Source organism: Triturus cristatus, chromosome 8, assembly GCF_964204655.1.
Source record: "Triturus cristatus chromosome 8, aTriCri1.1, whole genome shotgun sequence".
NCBI lineage: Eukaryota > Metazoa > Chordata > Amphibia > Caudata > Salamandridae > Triturus > Triturus cristatus.
The window spans coordinates 947720293-947740821 of record NC_140591.1 but is presented as its reverse complement, the minus strand read 5'-3'; the positions used below and the strand labels follow the sequence as shown (position 1 = coordinate 947740821).

Sequence of the window (20529 nt, the reverse complement as noted above, 5' to 3'; positions counted from 1 at the left end):
ATTGAAGTCCTTTTACACATTTCATATTATAACTGTTCAAGGATCTTGAACTATAGGTGGTGATTATGTGTAAGACCAGATGTTGTCCATAATTCCCTCTCTTAAAAGAAAGGTCACTAATAATTGCTGATTCAAACACTTAATTTATGTTTATAGTCTGATCGGCTGTGATTTCCCCTAATGTTATAGTATGGCAACAGTTTGTCGTATATAAGCATAACACATTTACCGCTCTTTTGGCTAATCTTCACTGCCCTCCAGGCCCGAAGCTAAATTCTGCCATGTAAACCGAGCTTAAACTGCGTGTACGTTATTACAAAACAATAGGCAGAAAGCATATTGCAACTTAACTGGTAATTTCAGTGTCCAATGCACTGGAATTAGCATCGCAAATCCGTACTGCTGTCCATACTGTTTGATAATTGCTATAAGTTCTTTATCAACCTTGTAGGATGCTTTAATGTTGGCAGATCTCCTGATTGTAATACTGAAGGAGTTGTAATACTAGGTACAGTTCGTAGGAAGTAGTCTAGAGTAGATATTGCGTTTCCTGCTGCTGTAAATTTTTATCTCTGCAGAGCACCCTGCTTAGTTGACTAAAATGAATAGACATACCTTGAAAGTACTGCATTCATAGAGGGGGAACTGAGGGCTTTTAAGAGGTCCAGCATACGTGCCCTAATGAGAATACAAAACAAATAGGTATGCAGTTCCTAGGGGGGAGAGAAAGAGGAGGAGTAGAGATCCTAAGGCGAAGCACACGGATAATTCACAAAAGGAGGGCAGGGAAGTCCTTCCTTTCGGAACGGTAGCCCTCACACACTGGATGTCATGCTTCATCATCGGGCATGCTCCTTGTCGGATTGGAGCTGCAATACCCGACGGGCACCCTATGCAGGGTCTCTTTGATGAAGATCTTTTATTCCTTGCCATTTGGTGCAGTGAGTGTAAGGGGCCTCGGAAGTGTAGAAGTGTAAATGTGTTGGTCGTGTAGACCATGTGAGTTAAAACTGGGATGAGGAAGAGTCTGGCATTGCGGGGTACGTCTTCCGTCACCTGGGTGCGACTCTGATGCCACTTGTTACCTTAACATGTCCATGACATGCCATGAGATGATAGGGCCAGTCGCTATTAATTCGTAGATTGGCTGCCGCATTGATGGGTACTACACCTCTTGGTGCCACTTATGGTATTAGGTTAGAACACCTCATTACCTTTTGGTTTTATTGTAGCTTCACCAGATTTATCACAAGGTCCTGAAGAATTGCCGCTAGATCCCTCTGACTAATGGGCAAGAAACATGTCGACCGCATGAGATTGAGCACAACACACTGCATCACTGCAGAGAGTCGCCACTCCACTTTAACCAGGGTGGAAGGCAGGATCTTTAACATTATTTTGCCAGACTCTTCCTCCTCCCTGTTTTAACTCGCATGGTCTACACGACCACCACATTTACACTTCTACACTTCCTAGGCCCCTTACACCCACTGCACCAAAGGCAAGGAATAAAAAATCTCTGCCAAATAGCCCCTGCATAGGGTGCCCGTCGGGTATATCAGCGCCAACCCGACAAGGAGCATGCCCGATGATGAAGCATGACACCCACAAGGCTAGGTGTGTTAGGGCCACCATTCTGAAAGGAAGGACTTCCCCCTTCCCTCCTTTCGTGAATTACCTGTGTGCTTCCGCTGTAGGATCTCACCTCCTCATCTTCCCCTCCCCAAGGAACTGCATACCACTTTGTTTTGTACCTTGAAAGTAGCCACACAGTTGTGTCCTCCAGATTGCATTTTTTAGTATTGGGGGAGAGGTTTCTGCTGTCATGTCTAGTTGATTGCTATTGATCAATGCTATTCTAGTTAAAATAAACATGCATAGGGTTCCTAGCTATGTTAATAAGTGTGAAGTCAAAAAACACCTCACGTGATTGAGAGAACATGGCGGCCGCAGGCTGGGCGGTGTGCGCGGGGGCTCGCGTCCTCTTACGGAGGATCATCGGCTGGGGCAGAACAAGCACTGCAGCCGGTCAACGCCCGGCGTTCCACAGCTCGTTTTTCGCCCCTACTGAGAGGACGAGGTCGTCGGAGGACGGTGGCGCCAAGACGGAGGCGGCAATCAACAAAAAACTCTGTGGATGGTGTGAGTAGGGTGGGGCGGTACAGTCAAAGAAACGGTGAGTGCCCCCTTGACTCTTGGCAAACATCAAATAAAGAAACAGGCTGTCAGGAAGGCAGCAAAGGGTAAAACGAGGGGGAAGGGCTCTAGAGGCTCAAGTAATTAACAAGGTCTGGGGGGGCTCTCCGGTCAAGAACAATGTCCTAATTTAGCGGCAGACGAAGACTTGGTGGTTGAGGCGGGCAGGCACAGTCTCTGTCGTAGGCAAGATCTTAGGAACGCGGAGGTAGATTCAAGCTTAAATCTGTGTCGGGGACCTCCGAGAAGGGGGCCACAGAGAGGAGCAAAAAAGGACCATACTGTAGTTCGCATTACCCCCTCACTGCGCTCCTTCTTTAATGTTCTTCCTCGGGTATTAGATATACACCCTCTCTCTTCTGCAGTTCCTCCTTGCTCCCAAGCTACTACTATGGCCGAATCTTCTCCAGTCCTTTTAGCTTCGCCGGCTTTGGCCCCATCGCTCCCCCCTGTGGAGGGTGTCATTACAGGGGGGGGGTGGGAGTGTATGCACGGTGAGGGTCTCCCCGGTCCCCCTCTCAGAGCGGGTGACTCAATGAGACCAGAGGACGATATATTGAGGGCTGTGAATCCCACGGTCCCCAGTTCTCCCTTACCAGCTACTCAGAGTCAGATTGCTGTAGCGGGGGTAGAGAATGGGGGTGAAACGTCATTAGAAGATATTCTTACTTCTATGAGGGAAGAGATCAGGAACGGGTTTCAGGTCTCTAATGGAAATCAGAACGAGATCAGGGCTGCTTGTGAAATATTGGAGAGGAAAGTAGATGGTCTCTATGCAAGAACTGAATCTCTAGAGGGTTCGGTGGGTGATCTTAAAACTACCTTGGCGTCTGCAGAGGTAAAGATTCAAAGTCTACATAAGGAAGGAGAAGCTCTGCGGGAAAGAGTCGAATCATTGGAAAATTACTCCCGTCGTAACAATCTTCGTCTCTTGAAGGTTCCGGAGGGTAAGGAAGGGAGTGATTTAAAATCTTTTGTGGTTTCTTTGTTAAAAGACTCTTTAAAACTAGACAAGACATCCGATGTTCTGATGAAAGATATCCAGCGGATACACAGAGACCCTTTTCGACTAAACCCTGGCGGAAGTAAACCCAGGAAAATCTTGATTTAACTTCAACACGTATACCCTGAAAGAAACTATCTTAAATTTAGCATTGAAAGCCAAATCATTACAGGGCCCAGATCTTTCTTTTGAAGTTCGGTCCGACCTCTCCAAATCCACCCTGGAGCGGCAGTGGGAACTTGGCCAAAGGATGGACAAATTTAGATCATTAGGCGCAACGGTGCAAATGAGGTTCCCGGCGTTTTTGCGGATTATGTTTAACAACAACAATGTACAATATTAGATCTCCCTTAGACGCAGATCAATTGCTGGACTCTATCAAGGGCTCCGCGGGTGGACCTATTTAGTTTGCTGCATAATCTGGGGTAAGACCGGTATAGGGTCAGGTTTTCGGATGCAATTCAGACGCTGAAATACCCAACTGCTCCTATATCTGGCCTCAGTTCTAAGATAATATAAAAAAAAAACATATAGAGAGAGTATTAGTAATTAAGAAAAAAAAGGGGGGGGGGTCACTTTAAAAAAAAAAATATATATATATATATATATCTCTACTGGTAGTCGCCAGTAGATAGTTAGGACCGTGTTTCCATAGGAAATCCGCAACATTCTATTTGGAATAACTTTGGCGCCAATTGACGAATCCTCGCGAAATTTTCAAAATAGGTGGGGCGCTGCGCTCCGTTCGTACCCTGAAAGTCTCGGGGGGGATTCGTCAAGCGGGGGCTGAGAAAAAAGGGGGGGGTCCCAAAACGCGTTTTTCCCATGCAATTTTCCACAGGGACCTTTAGTCCAAGCTACAGCCCAAACGGCTGAACCGAATTACTTTAAATTTGGCAAAGAGGTAGTCCTCAGGTCAGGGATGTGCCTTTTGCATATCTGGAGTCAATCTGTTCAGTATTTCCTGAGAAAATTGCAGTTAAAAGTATATACATATCTATAGGCGCGCACGGTGCGCGCACCCTAACATGCGCGAGCGTAATTCTGATTGGCTGTTACATGTCAGTCAACGTTCGAATCGGCCGCCATTTTGTTTTACAGTGCGAGAGTGGAAAAGGAAGGTGGCGAACGTGAAAAGGGGGCAGGGTTTACAGTTCCTGACCCCCTAGCCTTGGTCAGGGGGTCACAGGAGGACCCCGAAAGGCCCAAAAAAAGTTTTGAATTTTTTTTCAAAATCGCGGAGTGCGCGCACGGCACAAACTGCGTAACGTGGGCGCGCAATGCGCGCACGCGGAGAAAAACCTTAAAATTTTTTTTAATGAATACATAACTTAGCATTTTAAAAAAACGTACAAATTCACTGAAAAAAACATAGGTTTCACACACGTTATAGTTAGGAATTAGCATTTAAAAACCCTTGCAAATTCACTTAAAAAACCATAGGTTTCACACATGTTATAGTTAGCTGGACATTTCACTTGAAAAAAAAACAATGAAATTCCCCCGTTATAGTTAGTTCAGGCAACTATAACTCACGCGACCGCAATCCACTGCTGATGACGTCAGATATTACATCACTGATGACGTGTCTTTCTGTAAAATACCTTTAGCTATACATATATTACAAATATTTATTTTACAGAAAGACACATGTCATCAGTGATGTAATATCTGACGTTTTCAGCAGTGGATTGCGGTCGCGTGAGTTATAGTTGCCTGAACTAACTATAACGGGGGAATTTCATTGGGTTTTTTTCTAGTGAAATGTCCAGCTAACTATAACATGTGTGAAACCTATGGTTTTATAAGTAAATATATATATATATATATATATATATATATATATATATATATATATTTGAGAGGTGGGGGACATATAAGTACAGTGGGGTGGAGGAAAAAGGGAATAAAGAAAAGGGAAAAGAAAAATAAAAAAATATACTTAAATAAAAAGGGAGAAAAGAAAGGAGAAAGAGGGGAAAAAAACGTGGAAAATATGAACAGAAAATATCTACACTGTATGCGGGAGTTTAAAAAAAAAACCACACAATATATGCACTATAGTAATGTTAAAAGTAACTTTTTTCACTCTTCCCAACACCTTACTCTTTACTCTTCATTTCTCCGATAAAGCATTTTTAGTAGTGTCAGGTGTGTAAGGGGGGGGGAGGACGGATAGAGGACGTCAAACTGGCCATACATCTAGCCAGTCCTAAGATGGGAGGGGTTCTCTAGGGGAGGGGAGGGAGGGGGTAGAGGAACGGGGCCACCGGATGTATTGGGGGGGAAAGGTGGAAAAAAAAAAATCATCCTCAAAAGCCAACCTTCTTTGGCTGTTTTTTATGGGCAGGCAAGGGTGATGTGTCACCACTTTACTTTCAGACCATCTTTTTTTTGGAGGCAGTGATGTTTTGATGTAGGGTTGGCCAGCGGGTTGGTGGGTTTGCGGAGGGGGGGAGACTTGATATGAGTTCCCTGCATTACCTATCCTGGAACGTTAATGGCCTGCACGGCAAGGTTAGAAGAGACCGTATTTTTCAATATTTAAGGGATTCTCCCGCACAGGTCATTGCCCTACAGGAGAAGCATCTTCTCAAAACGGAGATCACGGATATATTAAAAAAACAGAAGTGGATTGATAATTTCGTTGCTACAGATCAATCGGCGAATATAAGAGGGATAGTCCTTATTTTTAAAAAGCATGCTAATGCTCAAATATTAGAGCAAAAGGAGGACCAGAGTGGGAGATGGATTCTGTTAAGAGTCTCGCTAGGTGAGAGCATATACTCACTGGTCGCCTACTACAGCCCAAATCAAGATGATCCCTCGTATTTAGATATCATTCGGAATCACTTGTTAAGTGTTAATGACCCTATTATCTGGTGTGGAGATATCAACGTCGTGCTGAACCCAAAACTCTAAGTCTCCAAATTCGCGGGCCAGCTTGGCCTCTAAATCACGGCAAATCCTAGTATCAATAATGGCACAATTGGGTCTAGCCGACATATGGAGGGAGAGGGCAGGCGATAAACTGGGAGTCTCATTTCGGAATCTTAAATTGAAGCACAGATCAAGAATTGACTACGCTTTGTTCAGTTTTTGCCTTAAAGACTCATTAGTGGAGATATCATATCTCCCCTCTCATCTCTCCGATCACTCAGCAATTTGTTTTATTTTGAATTCCGGCCAGCAGTCAGGACATGTTTCTTGGTCATTTGATCAGTCCATCCTTCATGATGAGGAAGAAAATCGTTTTTTACTAGCTGAGTCTAAGTTTTTTTAGAAGTAAATCTAGATTCCACTCTAATCGCTACAGTATGGGATGCTTTGAGGGCATTTTGGAGAGGAAACATTACCTATAAATATAGAAGCGGAAATGAAATCTATTGAACAACTTAGTACTTCTATAGGCTCAATTAGACAGCAAGAAAAATTAGCCCACTTAAAAACACAATTGGAGAGTATTTTACAAGAAAGGGTTGCTAGGACATGGGAGGCAAGTAAAAATTCCCATTTCGAGTTCGGGGAAGCAGCAGGGAGGCTGTTGGCATGGAAAATAAAAGCAGATCAAACCAAAAAATACATAAGAGAGAAAGTTGGAAGGCGAACAATCCCCTCGATCTTCAAACTCCGATATCGGGAGAGCTTTTCAGGAATTTTTTCAGGCCATTTACAAAGAGGATCTCATTGACGACCATTTAGCAAGAGATTCTTGGTTGGATAAAATATCCCTGCCAAGTCTCACTCAGGTTCAAAGTAGCTGCCTGGATTCGGAAATTACAGAAGCGGAGGTCAGAGAAGTTATTGGGCAACTTAAGCAAGGGAAGGCGGCTGGTACAGACGGCTTACCAGCAGAACTATATCGTGCGTTGAGCGAGGCTATTATGCCAACTCTGACGACCCTTTTCAACAGTATTCTTTTAAAAGGTGATGACCCTCCTAAATCATGGAGTGACGCCATCATAGTTTTGATACTTAAACCGGGGAAAGACCCGACTGAGTGTGAATCATACCGCCCGATATCACTCCTTAATAATGACTAAATTTTTTGCGGCCATTATGTCAGCTAGGTTGGGGAAGGTCATGGCCTCGATTTTATAAATCAAGATCAGAAAGGATTTATAAAGGGCCGTCAGTTGGCTGACTTTACGCATGATTTAGTCGGGCCATTGATATTGCTTCTAACTTCTCTCTTCCGTTAGCTACTCTCACCCCAGACGCAACTAAGGCTTTTGATAGGGTGAGTTGGCCCTACTTGGCTGCGGTATTGAAAAGATTTAGGTCCGGAGACAATTTTTGTCGGGTGATCTCTCTTCTGTATAAGGCCCCATCTGCTAGACTCTTAGTAAACAATACTTTGTCAGAACCTGTTAAAATTACAAGGGGGAGAAGACAGGGCTGCCCCCTTTCTCTCCTTCTTTTCAATCTGTACATTGAGCCTTTTGCTCAAGAATTACGAGAGGAGGTTAATATCCCCCCCCCCTTTTAAATACGAGGGGTGGGAAAGGAGGGTAGCCCTGTATGCCGATGACATCCTTATTTTCACAGTAGACCCGGTCTTAGCATTTCCAACCGTCATTAAGCGCGCAGAAGAATTTGGGCGGATCTCCGGATATGAGATAAATGCAAGCCAAACCGAAATAATGGTGTGGAATATAAATAATACACATCTTGAGGTGACGTCCTCTATGAGATCTCGGTATCCGCGTCACCCAAGAAGTTGGGAATATAGCGCAAATCAACTTGGAACGGGTCTTCAAAGACTGTCAAAAAAAATTAAAAGCGTGGACCTACCTCCCACTATCTATATTGGGGAGAATCAATTTAGTGAAGATGGCTATCCTTCCTAAGTTCACTTTCATCTGTAACACCATTCCCCTTGCTTTTGACCCCAAACAAATAGATACATTTCAGCGGGAAATTAATTCTTTTATTTGGAAGTATAAAGCCACTAGATTGGCATGGAAGAAATTGCGAAGGAGGAGGGAAAAGGGTGGGTTGGCATCACCCGACTTGCAGTATTACGCTTGGGCCTTCCAATTATCCTACTCTAGAATGCTTCTGAAATCGCCATCCAACTCCTCGATAGGATTCATGTTTCGAGCCATGTTAGCTGGGGCTTTGGAGACCAAAAGTTTTTTAAGAAAGTCAAACTAAAGACTCTTCAATCTATGGCTAGAATCTGGGTCCAGATTAAAAAGAAAATAGGGTTGTCTTATTTTTCAAACTATGCCCCGGTGTGGGACTCCCCGGGTTTTCCAATGTGCTTGAAGGATGGGTTGGCGTCCCCTTTGAAACATGCTGGAATTGTAAGGTGGGGAGACATGTTGGTAAACAACTCATTGGTGACATGGGATGAACTACGGGTCAAGGTTGGCCCCGGGTTGTCGAGGTTTAAATATATGCAGCTTGATAGTTGGGCCCGGGCTCTTGGTAGTAAAGCTGTCCCGCTGGGAAAATTTAGCAACCTGGAACAGCTTGTGGTAAGGCAGGCGGGCGGTAAAGAGGTGACTTTTTGGTATTGGAGTATTTTGGAGGAGGTGGATGGAGACTTTAACCTCCCTGACCAACTATGGGGGGAGGAGATGGGGCGACAGTGTGAGTAATTATGGCTTATTTCATTTACTCTCTTACATAAATTAGTTAAACCTGCTTGGCTAAGGCGCAACCACCTTTTCACCATTCACCGTGCATACCTCTCTCCTTTACGACTATCAAAATTTTTGCCAGGAAAGAGGTGTAACAAATGCAACCTCCTCGATGCTTCAGGTATACACGTTTAAGGATTGCCCTTCTATCTGCACTTTCTGGGAGAAAATAAAGGAGACGTTGGACTCTATACTTAATTTTCCCGTGCCCATTACCCTGTCATTAGTTATTTTTGGCATTGACGAAAACATTCTGGGCCAGGCAAGATCCTTTCTTTTTTATGCTATTCTCCTGGCAAGGCGTCAAATATGCAGGTTTTGGGTAGATGCCACTGCCCCATCACATGGCGATTGGTTGACATCCTTATACAATACATCTAAGTTGGACCTGGCTAGATGCGTTAACAAAAAAAATTTGGCTTTTTGGGACTTTTTGTTAAACTGGAAATAGGAGCGCCGGGGTTTGTGTGGTAACCCCCCCCCCCTCTCCCGGGTCCTATGATTATGCCTATTTTACTCTATGGATCTTGAACGCCGGTCTCACTGTTCAATGATTCGCCCCACCAGGCTGAAAGATACCTTGCTAACTAGCTTCCCTCATCGTGGAGTTATCTTTCGCCATTCTGTGAATTGTGTCCTGGAATGCGAGCTAACCCTATGAGCAGGAGTTGTCCTCTCAGCTCGCGACACTAGGTGGTTGTTGATTTCCTATAAGAGGGTAATTGGCAAATGAGGACAAAAAAAAAAATAAGTGTGAAGTGTTTAAAAAACAGTAGATATCATTGAGCACACGAAGTCCAGAGCACTTGAAGATGAATAAAGATATCTATTAGATGGGAAGTGTGAAGTTTTGTGTGCATGATGTGATTTTGAGAGAAACCCATACTATGATTTGACATTTTTACATGTTGGTGGATAAAACATGGGTTTATGAAAGCACTAGGATGCTTGAAAATAATGAACTCTAGAAAAGAGAAATAATACAAACTGGCAGATATTGTGAATTGGAGTAATTAGATTTGGAATTAAGTAGAAACAGCCGTTAGAGAACATATGTTGTGGGAAAAATATGATTTGTTGGTTTATCACATTCAGCCTCTCAGTTCCAACATAAAGTGACCATTTACCTGGACTACCTTCTACTGCAGTGGTGTGGTCCTTAACCAGTGGTCTGAGGACCCAATGTACGCAAGCCCTACTCGGCGAGGCTGCTATTGTTTTACAAAATTAAATATTCACATTCATAAATTAAAATCAAACTAAATAAAATCAATATTAAAAATTGAAAATTTGAAAACTTTTTCTATATATGATTGTGAATTAAACAAAATATTCCATTATTTGAGCATTTGTTTGATAAATACTTGTTTCTATATGTTCATCTATTGTTTTGCGGTTCCAAACCTAGAAATTGCTGAGGCTGGGGACACCCCTAGCTTCCAAGAATTACTGTGTGGCTCCCTGGATTCCAGTAATGATGATTCCGGGTTCACCAAAGTCAAAAGTTGAACTGCCGCTCTATTGTATATAGTTGTTACCTATCCAATGTTTTCTTATGCCAGGCGGCTGTTCTTGTAAGCTTGTGTAAGCGCTGGGGCCTAGCTAGCTTTTAATTGTTTTAGGGAGCACAGTAGGAGTTAGGCTTTTTTGTTGGTTAACCTTTTTTTTCCAACTGTTCTCTTAAATGGTGCGGTTCGGAGAATCTGGAAAGGGAGTTTTTTTGGGGTTTTTTTTTTTTTTTTTTTTTTGCGTACCAGAAATGTGTAGAAATTATCTGGTACTTATCTCCGTTTGGCCATGTTTTTCCCAAGTGCAATACTGTTTGTTGGTATAGTTCAAATTTGACTTACTGAGTTATTAGGGTGCTACAACATATACGTTCAAACCGAGTTTTTAGACTGGATGTCAACCGTGCATGATGTATTGTGAGCTGGTTAGTTTGGTTTGTGGAGCCTCAAAAAGGTGGTCTTCTGCATTATGCATTCACTAATTGAGCGATTTTAATAAAATATTTTTACCAAGATTGTGGGTTAAAATGGTACGTTGGTTTGCACCAGGTCTATCATAAATATATGTGCAATTCATGTAGTTTTGTAGACCCTAATAAAGCCGGTCTCTGGTCTTTTATTCAATAAGTTGGTTTTGAATAGCCTCCGCATGAGGCAAGAATGTTTGCCTGTCCCCATGCTTATATTGGCAGACCATTCTGTTTTCTTCCATCATGTGCCACGGAGGTAGACTGGGTACAGTAGGCACCTCCGTTCTCCATTAGGTTGATTCAGTGATGCTAGGTGTCTTTCAGACCTCTCACCATCTGGTACTGTAATGGGGTTTTTAATGGATAGCCGTCACTGGACGTTCATTCAGGTGTTCCTTTGAAAGACCTGACTAGGAGGAACAATAATATCTTCAGTGCTTCGGGTCAGAAAGCTCCTTATCCCCTGGGTCATCTGGTACCCTGATTGCACATAGTTTGTGTCAGCTGAGCTTCCTTTTTCTGGGGTGCCACTGCAACTTTTTGTGTCGAGCCTGGGTAGCGCATGCGCTGCTCTGTGAGGCATGCTGTATTCAGGTATGGACTCGAGGGTCCGCCCATATTTTTTATTGGTGTCTGTCATTGTCCTATGGAAACAGTACAGTGTCTCCTTTTGTAACATCCATGGCGACACACCCTGTTACATGTGTTGTTACTCGGTAGGCTTTAATTTCAGCCTCGTAGCACTATTTCGTTAAATGACGGAACATGCTCAATGCTTTATATATTTTTTTTCTTACAGCACGTGGCAGCCGTGCCTTTGGTTTATTTGTGCTGCTGAATGAGGCCGCATGTTCTTGTTTTTGTGTTTTTTTTTTTTTACCATTGATTTATTTAAACTACCCCATATCGCGGTTTCCCTTTAATGGTGCCCACGCTTCTTTCCTTAGACGTGCCGATTCCAAGGAAAGGGGCGCGGCCACCATAAAAGCTAATCCAAGGCATGGAGAGCTTTTACAAAAATCCACGTGTTTGTCAACTTGCATAAATTGTATCATATTTTGTAATACTGAGGGCATGTAAATCTGGTAAGCACAGGACTTTCCAATGTTGTTTCCGCAGATTATTTTCCCTCCACTCTGCCTCCATAAGGCTAGAAACTTTTTGATGGGGATCTGGCACTGAATTGAAAGGCCCTAGTTTTGTACACTATTGACAATATTTTAAAAAGGGGGTGGCGACTACAGGGACTGCAAAACTGCTCTTGATCATCTACACCACCGGAACTCAAACAATAGTGCTGGGGAGGAGGGGGGTAGGGGGCGAGGAGAGCAACATTTTTCCTCTTTCACGCAAAGTGACCTTCCAAGTTTCTCCAGACAAGACTGATCGACCAGTAGGCAAAGTGTTGTTTGACTCCTTTGCACTCTGAAAGGGAAGCAGAGCTACTTGTGTCATCTGCTATTGTGCGACCTCTTTCTTTGGAAAGATGCTTACCACTGAACAGGAGGACATAGTGGGGTGATGGGTGGCAGGAGGAGAATGTCTTTGATACATCTTAGCTCTCCACCTTGCTCCTCTCGCCCCCACCCTCAGATGAACCCTTCATGATTACTCTGGCTCTAATTTGCCTATCAATTTGTGCCTCTGATAAAGACTTGATGGATGCATGGATCGCTTTTGTCCCACCTGGCAATCGCACAGGATGTACCTCGGTTTACGGCTGCAGGGTGAAGTCGTTGGAGCAGAATAGGAGGTGTTGTTGGCTGTTGGTTATCAGTGCAGGGTGTCTTCGTGCAGCCTGAGCTTAGCGCAGCAAGTCTTTGTCAAAGTCCTAGCAGTGTGTGCAGATTTCCTGGGATATATTATTTATACTTGCTGGACGAGTAGTGAGTGAAGGGTTCTTGCTCCAGAATCATTTTTGTGCCTTGCAACAAGTATCCTTATTCCATAACACATGTACTGCTTTGTGAATGAAGGCTTATCAGTCTGTCTAGTTAATGGATTTAATTAGGGCAATGATACACAGCAGTGGGTTGAACTGTCCTCCTAGTAAAGAGAGTGGGAGTCCTTCGGGCCCTTGCCTCGTAATGTTTCTTTGCTTTGTTCGCCATACTCTTCTTTTAGAAGAGTGAGGAGAAATTATTTCTTGTTTCTTTGCGGTCGCCAAGCAGATTCCATATTCTGAAGCTTTCAAGAGATTTTTTTTTTTTTTTGTACTTCTACCTGTAGTACTCCTCAACTGACAGGAATCCATTTAGAATAATGAAGAATGCGGATCCTACCTGGCCGTTAGTTGGGAGGTGTGGGATTTCTTTTTTTTTTTTTTCTTTTTTTTATATGTATTGAAACATACTTTGCTACCTAGGAGCAATCTCCACATTCTGGGGTAGCAGCCGCTGATATTGGTACTAAATAATAATTTAAAAACAATTTTCGTGACACTTTAACTACAGAGTGCAGATGGTCTGTAATTTGGACTGTCATGTTTTTTTGAGAATTTCAGTATGTGTGGGAAGTCTGGCTTAATGAATGTCAACATAATACATACATTTGTTTCACCTCTGAAAATGGTATTCTATGAAAAACATGACTTTTGTGACGCCAACAACCAGCGTTTAGTTTAATAAACCTTTTACCATCTAAATTGAATTGATGTATAGTCTAGGGAAATCTAGTACCTTATTACTAGTAAAAAGAAAGTTAAGTATGTGTATTGTACCACTTGTATTCCTTCTGTAGAAGTCGGAGTGGGAAAGCCCGAAGGGTTTTTAATACTGCCTTCACCCCCTAGGTAGTGGCTTGCTTAATCAAAGGGCAGCTGACACACCCTGCTGCAGACCAACATACAGGGTAGAGCGCAAAATGTTTTGGGGATTATGCTAGGGATCCACTTTTGAGAAAAAACGCTATCTAGGTGGGTATCCTCAATTTTTTATTCTAGGGCCCTTCCTGACAGATAAAACAATCTGTCACCCCCCCCCCTTGTCACCCCCCCCCCCCCCCCCCCCCCCCCCCCCTCTGTCACCCCCTCTGCTTTTATCGACCCGTTTCAGCCACTTGTGTGCCCACTGGGGGGGGGGGGTGGGGGGGGGTTTCGTTCGTTCGTTCAATGGCCTTCTCTGGATATCGATCCCTTCAACCAACCTCCCAAAATACTTTGTGCGTGGAGGATTACTATATGTGCCAGTTGTGGTAACTGTCAGAAAATTCCTATAATGACAATGATTTTGGTGTTAATCCACGCAAATAAAAACATTCTCATTAATCATGTATATTGTTAACATTCTTACCCAAGGGATTTGCTTCTCTCCATGTCTCTACTTAATTCTCACTGCATATAGTTTATATATATATATATATATATATATATATATATATATACACACCCCCCCCCCCCCCCCCCCACGTTTATTTGTAGTCTCTTACCTGAGTTTCATATTTTTTGCTGTTAACTCTGGGTGAGAGTGGGACGTCATCCTATTGTCGCTATCTGCCAAACCTGGGGGATCTGGCTTCCCTATCCACTCGCCCTTTGTCAAAAATACTGTCATCCTTCTACACAAAGCAGAACTCTGGTTCCTTTCCCTCCGAGAACATTCACATTGTCCAACAGCGTCACAGCATTCTTGCAGAAACGGGCTTATTTTACATTGCTAGGTACATTTTGTTGTTTCCTGTAGAATGCATTTATGGTAGACTATGGTATGTCTATCCATTTTACGTGAATCTATCAGTCAGAGGCAGTCTAGTCTTTCCTTCGTTTAAAAAAAAAAAAAAAAGTTTGGAACTTTCATGTTACAATTTCAAAGCAGTCTCCACAGCGGCAATATAAATTAAATGATCATATCAGTTATCACATAACTTTTTCCCACCCTCTTCCTTTGATCAGCTTAAATCGATTATACCGTCCTCGATCAGGTAGCAATTGAAGAAAAATATTTTGGAGCTCCTACTTCCCTATTGCGCCTTGGTGTCCTCGCACATTATAACCTAAATCTCCTGGTCATCTCCTACTTTTTAATCTGCCCTAACTCCTTTCATTCTAACTTTTTCCATAGTCTCCAACTCCAAAAAGTCAATCTCCCAGAAGGCCAGCATGGGACCTCTGGCTTTACGCCAGTGCGCAGCTATTTAACTTTTTGCCAACACAATCCCAAAAAGCAAACCGGATTCTAATTTTTTTTTGGCCTGGGGACACTGTTTACTAGGCAGTTCTTAATTGCATCTGTTTGTGTCTTTCATTTTTCTTTTTTTTTAAATTGCTTTTTCCTTGGTCGTCCCTGTCCACCAGTATTCAGTAAGCAACTCCATGTCCTACAGAGAATTTATCTTGCTTTCCGTCTCTCTCGCTCCCCCACCACCACGGACCTGTTGGGGATATATGGGGATGGAGTCTGTGTAATTTTAAAAGGGTCATGGTGGTGCGATGTAAAATATTAACATGTGTCAACTCGAACCTGAAATGGCTAGATCTCTTCTGAAAAGACGAGTTTCTACTCTCCATCAGTTAAGTGTTTTTTCAATCTTTATCACGTCTGTTGCACTGCTAGTTGGATTCTCAGTCTGTTTTTTTTTTTTTTTCTTTTTTTTTTTTTAATGCTTCGTAAAGGTGTAATATGATGTAGGGTCTATGTCCCATCTCAAGTACTGCTTTTGATTTCATGGAAGTCTGGGGTGTTTTTAGGCAACCCAAACCCCAGCCTTTCTGGTTGGCTTTTCATACTGTAGAATTTGTCCTCCTGCTTCCTTGTATGCATTCTCTCAGATGCTTGTATTCAAATATTGCTTAAGTAAACCATGCCTCCACGCAATTCGAAGTCCTTCAAGTAATAACTTTTTTAAATGGCTCAATGCTTGGTGACTGTCAGCCCTGCCCACAAGATGATACCTTTGCAACATTTTAACTTCTGAGTTGCACCTTATGAATGAGTACCACTGGGTTCTGAAAACCTACAATTTGATACTTTCATCCTATTCCTCACTTTCTTCAGTTTTCATGTGCCTAGATGCAGTTAAGTTTTGTAGAAATCAGTTGCTGCCAAGTGGCACCTTGTGAGGTGTAACACTTAAAGCCAAACGCAACTTTTTAACGACACCATATAGTATTTTATGACTTGCACCTTTACTTTAACCATTGTACGTATGGGGTGCAGCAATCCCAGCATGCAACCTGAACTGGCCAAAATGTTGCATACAATGTTGAGCCATCTGGCAGCTATCAATGTTCACTGTTTTTGAATGTGTAGTGTGATGATGCTTTAACCTTTGTCATGAACAAGATGCCAACACACTATCCGAGGTGCCTGTTGCAAATGCCAAGATGTAGTGGATGATTTAGGAATACAGTATACTAATATGTGATTCTTATGGAAGAGCTGCTTTGCTAAAATAAGGAGAGCACTGCTGAAATAATGGATGGTTTTTAATTCCCCCAGTTTCTACAGTGTAAACAAATATCAAATGTAAAATTATTCTTGTAAGCCCTGCATCTCTACGCTAAAGGCACATGAGAGAATCTAATTATACTGTGCATCAATCCAGATTTCTACATTAGTTGTTTGAGGTACGCCCTGAAGGCATCCGTAAGTCTCAGAAGTGTCTCTGCAAAGTTCTTTTTATGGTGCACTTAATTTGCAGTGGTTTACAAGAATTAATTAATGTAATCATAGTGCCACGACCACCAAACTCCCGTCTGCAGTTAGACCATGCAGAAGGTAAAAAGTTATGAAGTTTAGATTGATGCTGATTATTTTATTTTGGTGTATCCCATATTGTGAAGCACGCTTCCACTCAGTGCCTTTTGGTGTAGTTTTCCCTTGCTTTGAAATTAAAATTTGAAAAAGCACAATTCCAGCATTTTTTTAAAGCTCAGTAATCCTCTCTTAAGGTAAGGACATGGTTCCCCACAGCTGAATGAACAGAGTACAAGGCAGGCAGCACAAGTTAAACATTACGGTTTCAAAACGAGATTCATTGCTTATACTTTAAAATGCAGTAGAAAAGAGAACTACATATTCTTTGGTCTTCCAGTGGTTGATAATTTCTTTACCTTTTCAGTGGGTAAGTACTGAAGCCCACATTTATAGCCCATTGGTAGGTCTCTGTCGCACCAGAGTTTGTTTATTCACTGTTTAAGATTAAACTTTTATGTACATTTTTTTTTAAGGATAAATACTCCAAGGAAGCAAGGTGGTCTTGGGCCAATGAAGATACCGCTTCTTTCAGATTTAACACATCAGATTTCAAAAGACTATGGGGTTTACCTAGAGGACCAAGGTCATACCCTCAGGTATAGTACTCAATAGTTGCATGCTGGCTTGTTTTATTGATTTATGTTGTGCTAAATGAACAACCCATTGAGACCAATGAGAATCCATATTGTATGTAATACCATGTTATTATTGAACTTTCGAAAGCTGTGATGTAGCGCTTTGGTTTTTTTGTGTTTTGTTTTATAATTAGGTAAGTAAATACACATAGTCTCCTGCACTTCAGCATCTGCAGATTCCTCATGGGTAGGTGCAAGAAGAACACAGGCTGAAGACTTCAAATGCATATAGCAACCCCAACAAATAAATGTCCCATCAGATATTCGCTTTTAAGAAAAAAGTATGTACGAACACAAAGTTAAATACAACATACACAAACAATATACGCAGTCCTCTTCAAACGGGCACTCTAACATTCTCTGGGTACAACCCAGAGTTTCACTTCCCCCGTCTCCTGGCAATGGCTATTCTCCGTTTGTGATGGGCAACATTTAGGTTAGACCCTACTAGGAGTTTGAGTCTTAGAAGTTCCAAATTTTTTCCAGTGCTATAGTGCTGTGAGGTAGAGCACATTCCCTGTGGGCTTTCCATTCCGACAACCGGTCTCGCCACCTCCAAGCCTGGTGTTGCCATATGGAATACCCAGGAGCGAATGGCTTCGGGTGTTGAAGGTAGTCTCCTCGCTGCAGGCCAGACGGCTGGCAGTCTGTGGTGCTTCTTTGGATGATCCAGTAAGTTCCTCTGATTCTGCTGTCAGGTCAGGAGTAACTCTTCATGGGTCAGAACTCCTTGCTGCTTTGTGGTCACATGATGCACGTGGTGACAGCCCCCCTTCTTGGCCTATGGTGCCCCATGGTGACTGTCTTTGTGCTAAATGGCATCCCGCACTGGCGTACAGTGTCCCAGACTTTAGTCCACACATGGGCATCGGCCCGATGGGTGCAACAGCTGCTTTCTCACCTCTCGCTACGGAGATCCACTGGACCTTTGTCCCTCAAGCGCTCTCTTCCTTGTAGGGTCCTGTAGTCTTGGAAGGTAGGCACAGGTGCTATTGATTTCCCTGCCAGATGTCACCTCACCCAGCTGGGACACTGACAAACCTTAATCTCCATTCTTGGTCACACAAGGCAGAAGCCTGAGCTTTCTCCATGTCTAAGTACATATAAGGGTGGTTACTTGACGTTGAATATTTGGGGGCTTCCAGCTCCCCTTTTTATAATCCATTTTCAGACAAATGTGATTTGGGTCTCCTGCTTCAGAAGACGCAGCCCCTGCAATGTGAACTTCGAAGTGCCCTCTCCTCTGTCCTGTCCTTGTGCAGGAAGCAGCATGAACAAATCCAACCCAGATAGCCCCTCAACACAAGCCGTGGGAGTTGCATGTGTATCACACCTAAATGCAGCATAACTGATTTATGCTTGGCAAAGATTACAAAGGCCCACAGCCCTACGTAAGCTGTGCCCAAGCACCCACAAACCAGTGACCTTTTTTGTAATTAAAGAGTCCTGTTCAAGTGCACAGGACAGCATGGTTCTCCTTTCTCCAGTGTGTCCTACCTCAGGAATGTAGCCATGCACACACTTGTCTTTTTTGGGGGTTGAGGGGGGGGGGGGGCCTTTTCCACCACATGCCTTCCTTTATGCTTCCTATGTGGAACCCAAAGGCCTTTATTTATTGTACTATTCACAGGCACACATACAATTGCAGCATTTGCATACACGTGCTGCACATTGCTACATGCTAACACCATGTATGCTAGTGGGGAGTTCAGCACAAAGTAGTAGAACGTTGTGTGTGTGGGCTGGTAAGCCCCACTGCAGTGACGCAGGTAAAAAGGCCTGTTCAAACTACTGGTCATCATTACTAAAACACTGTATGCTGCCACCAACAGGCTTGTGCCACTTATCTCTTTGGTAAGGCCAGTAACCCATTACCATTTGAGAGTAGCGCTTTGGGCGCCTTTCCAGGTCCGAACAAGACTGCATTCTGTGAGAGGCCTAGGTTATGGCGTGCATGCACAATCGTGTTTGCCCATGACCAAAAATAAGTACCAGAGACCAGATATCTTTGCAGTTGTGGCACTCTGTGCAGGGTGCATGTCTGTCACCATACAAGGGACATTTCTGTCTGTACAGTAAGTAAACCAGTGGGCAGTTGCTCTGAATCTTCACCTTTAAAAATCACGAGTGGCAATAGAAACTAGAAGTTGTGAATAGATAAATGATGCAAGCATTCAAAACTCAAACACTGCACCTCTAGCGATCTGGAAGAATAGTCTCTGCCACATGACCCTTTGCTAGACCTCTGCAAAATATTTAGATGCTTTTGCCACCTCTACCACTGCTTTACAAATTAATATAAATTGAAAGTAATCATTAATAAATACCCGGCTGTGGGCCAAAAATTAATGTTCTTTGACAGAAATTGTCTTTCACATCTACTTAACAGTTTTTATACAAGTGGGGCCAGCTTGAAACTAGGTGGAACCTTGTTTACCACAGTCACTTCTCAGGAAGTAGTCCCTTGGCCCCCACTTTAAATACAGAAACAATAATTGATTTACTACAATAATATATGCAGCTGCTTAAAGAGACAGGGAAACAATCTATAAAGGATTTTTCTTACATTGGGGCTGTAGAGTCTTCTCCATCTTGCTAAAGAAGGTATTTTTGTGCTCCAGTTAATGCCAATGGTTGCCTTGCAAGCCCTATTGGCAAAAGCTCTCTAGGTGCTTCTTTCCTCAGTTCTGAGTTGCAATACTTAAAGGGACCATCCCTTAAATGTTGTCACAATAGATCTAATAACCCAGTCTGTCTTTCAGCAAAGCAATATCCTGTTTGTGACGGTTAGAAATGTAGGACAGGGTAAAGAGAATTATTGGTTCTCTCTACCTGGATGGCCCTTTAACGTGTTCTCCATACCCAAGGGTCCACCATATGATTTAATGGCATAATTGGAGTTATTGTATCTAGCAGGAGGGTTACCTATGTCACTTGACAAGGTTTATTATGGCTGTGATAATGCATCTTGATTCTGATCTTCACTTTAACCAATCAGTTTCTCAGACTTAGGATAAATAGGATTTTAAGTAGCACAGCACTGAGATTAATTCTTGCTGTCGAGTGAGAACCTGCAACAGTAAGTTGATGTATATAAATCATCTGGCTCATGAAATTGTGTGCAGTTTCCTTAGGAATAATGTTAGATTACTGTTGACGCATGAAGTGTTATTGGTTTTAGCAACTTGCTCTGGGTGTACTTTTGGAACTTGATAAACAGCCCAAATGCATTGGGTTTTTTAAAAGTATTTTATTACATTTTGCAGACCGAGGTAAACAGTGGTAGACAAAATAAATGCACAGTAGGAAAAGTAGGAGACATCAGAGGGAGGGGGTATAAGCTGCGCATAAGATGATGCAGTGGACATTTTGTGGT

The 20529-nt window shown here is 42.8% G+C and overlaps 1 protein-coding gene across 2 annotated transcripts in view; it reads left to right on the top strand.

The window, feature by feature from the left end:
• Positions 1-20529, top strand: part of PRDX4 (peroxiredoxin 4) — an 89656-nt gene that overhangs the window by 28723 nt on the left and 40404 nt on the right. For both annotated transcript variants that reach the window (XM_085622472.1, XM_085622473.1), the window contains exon 4: positions 16992-17114. In XM_085622472.1, coding sequence (XP_085478598.1) covers positions 16992-17114 — 123 coding nt within the window. The remainder of the gene's footprint in view (positions 1-16991; positions 17115-20529) is intronic.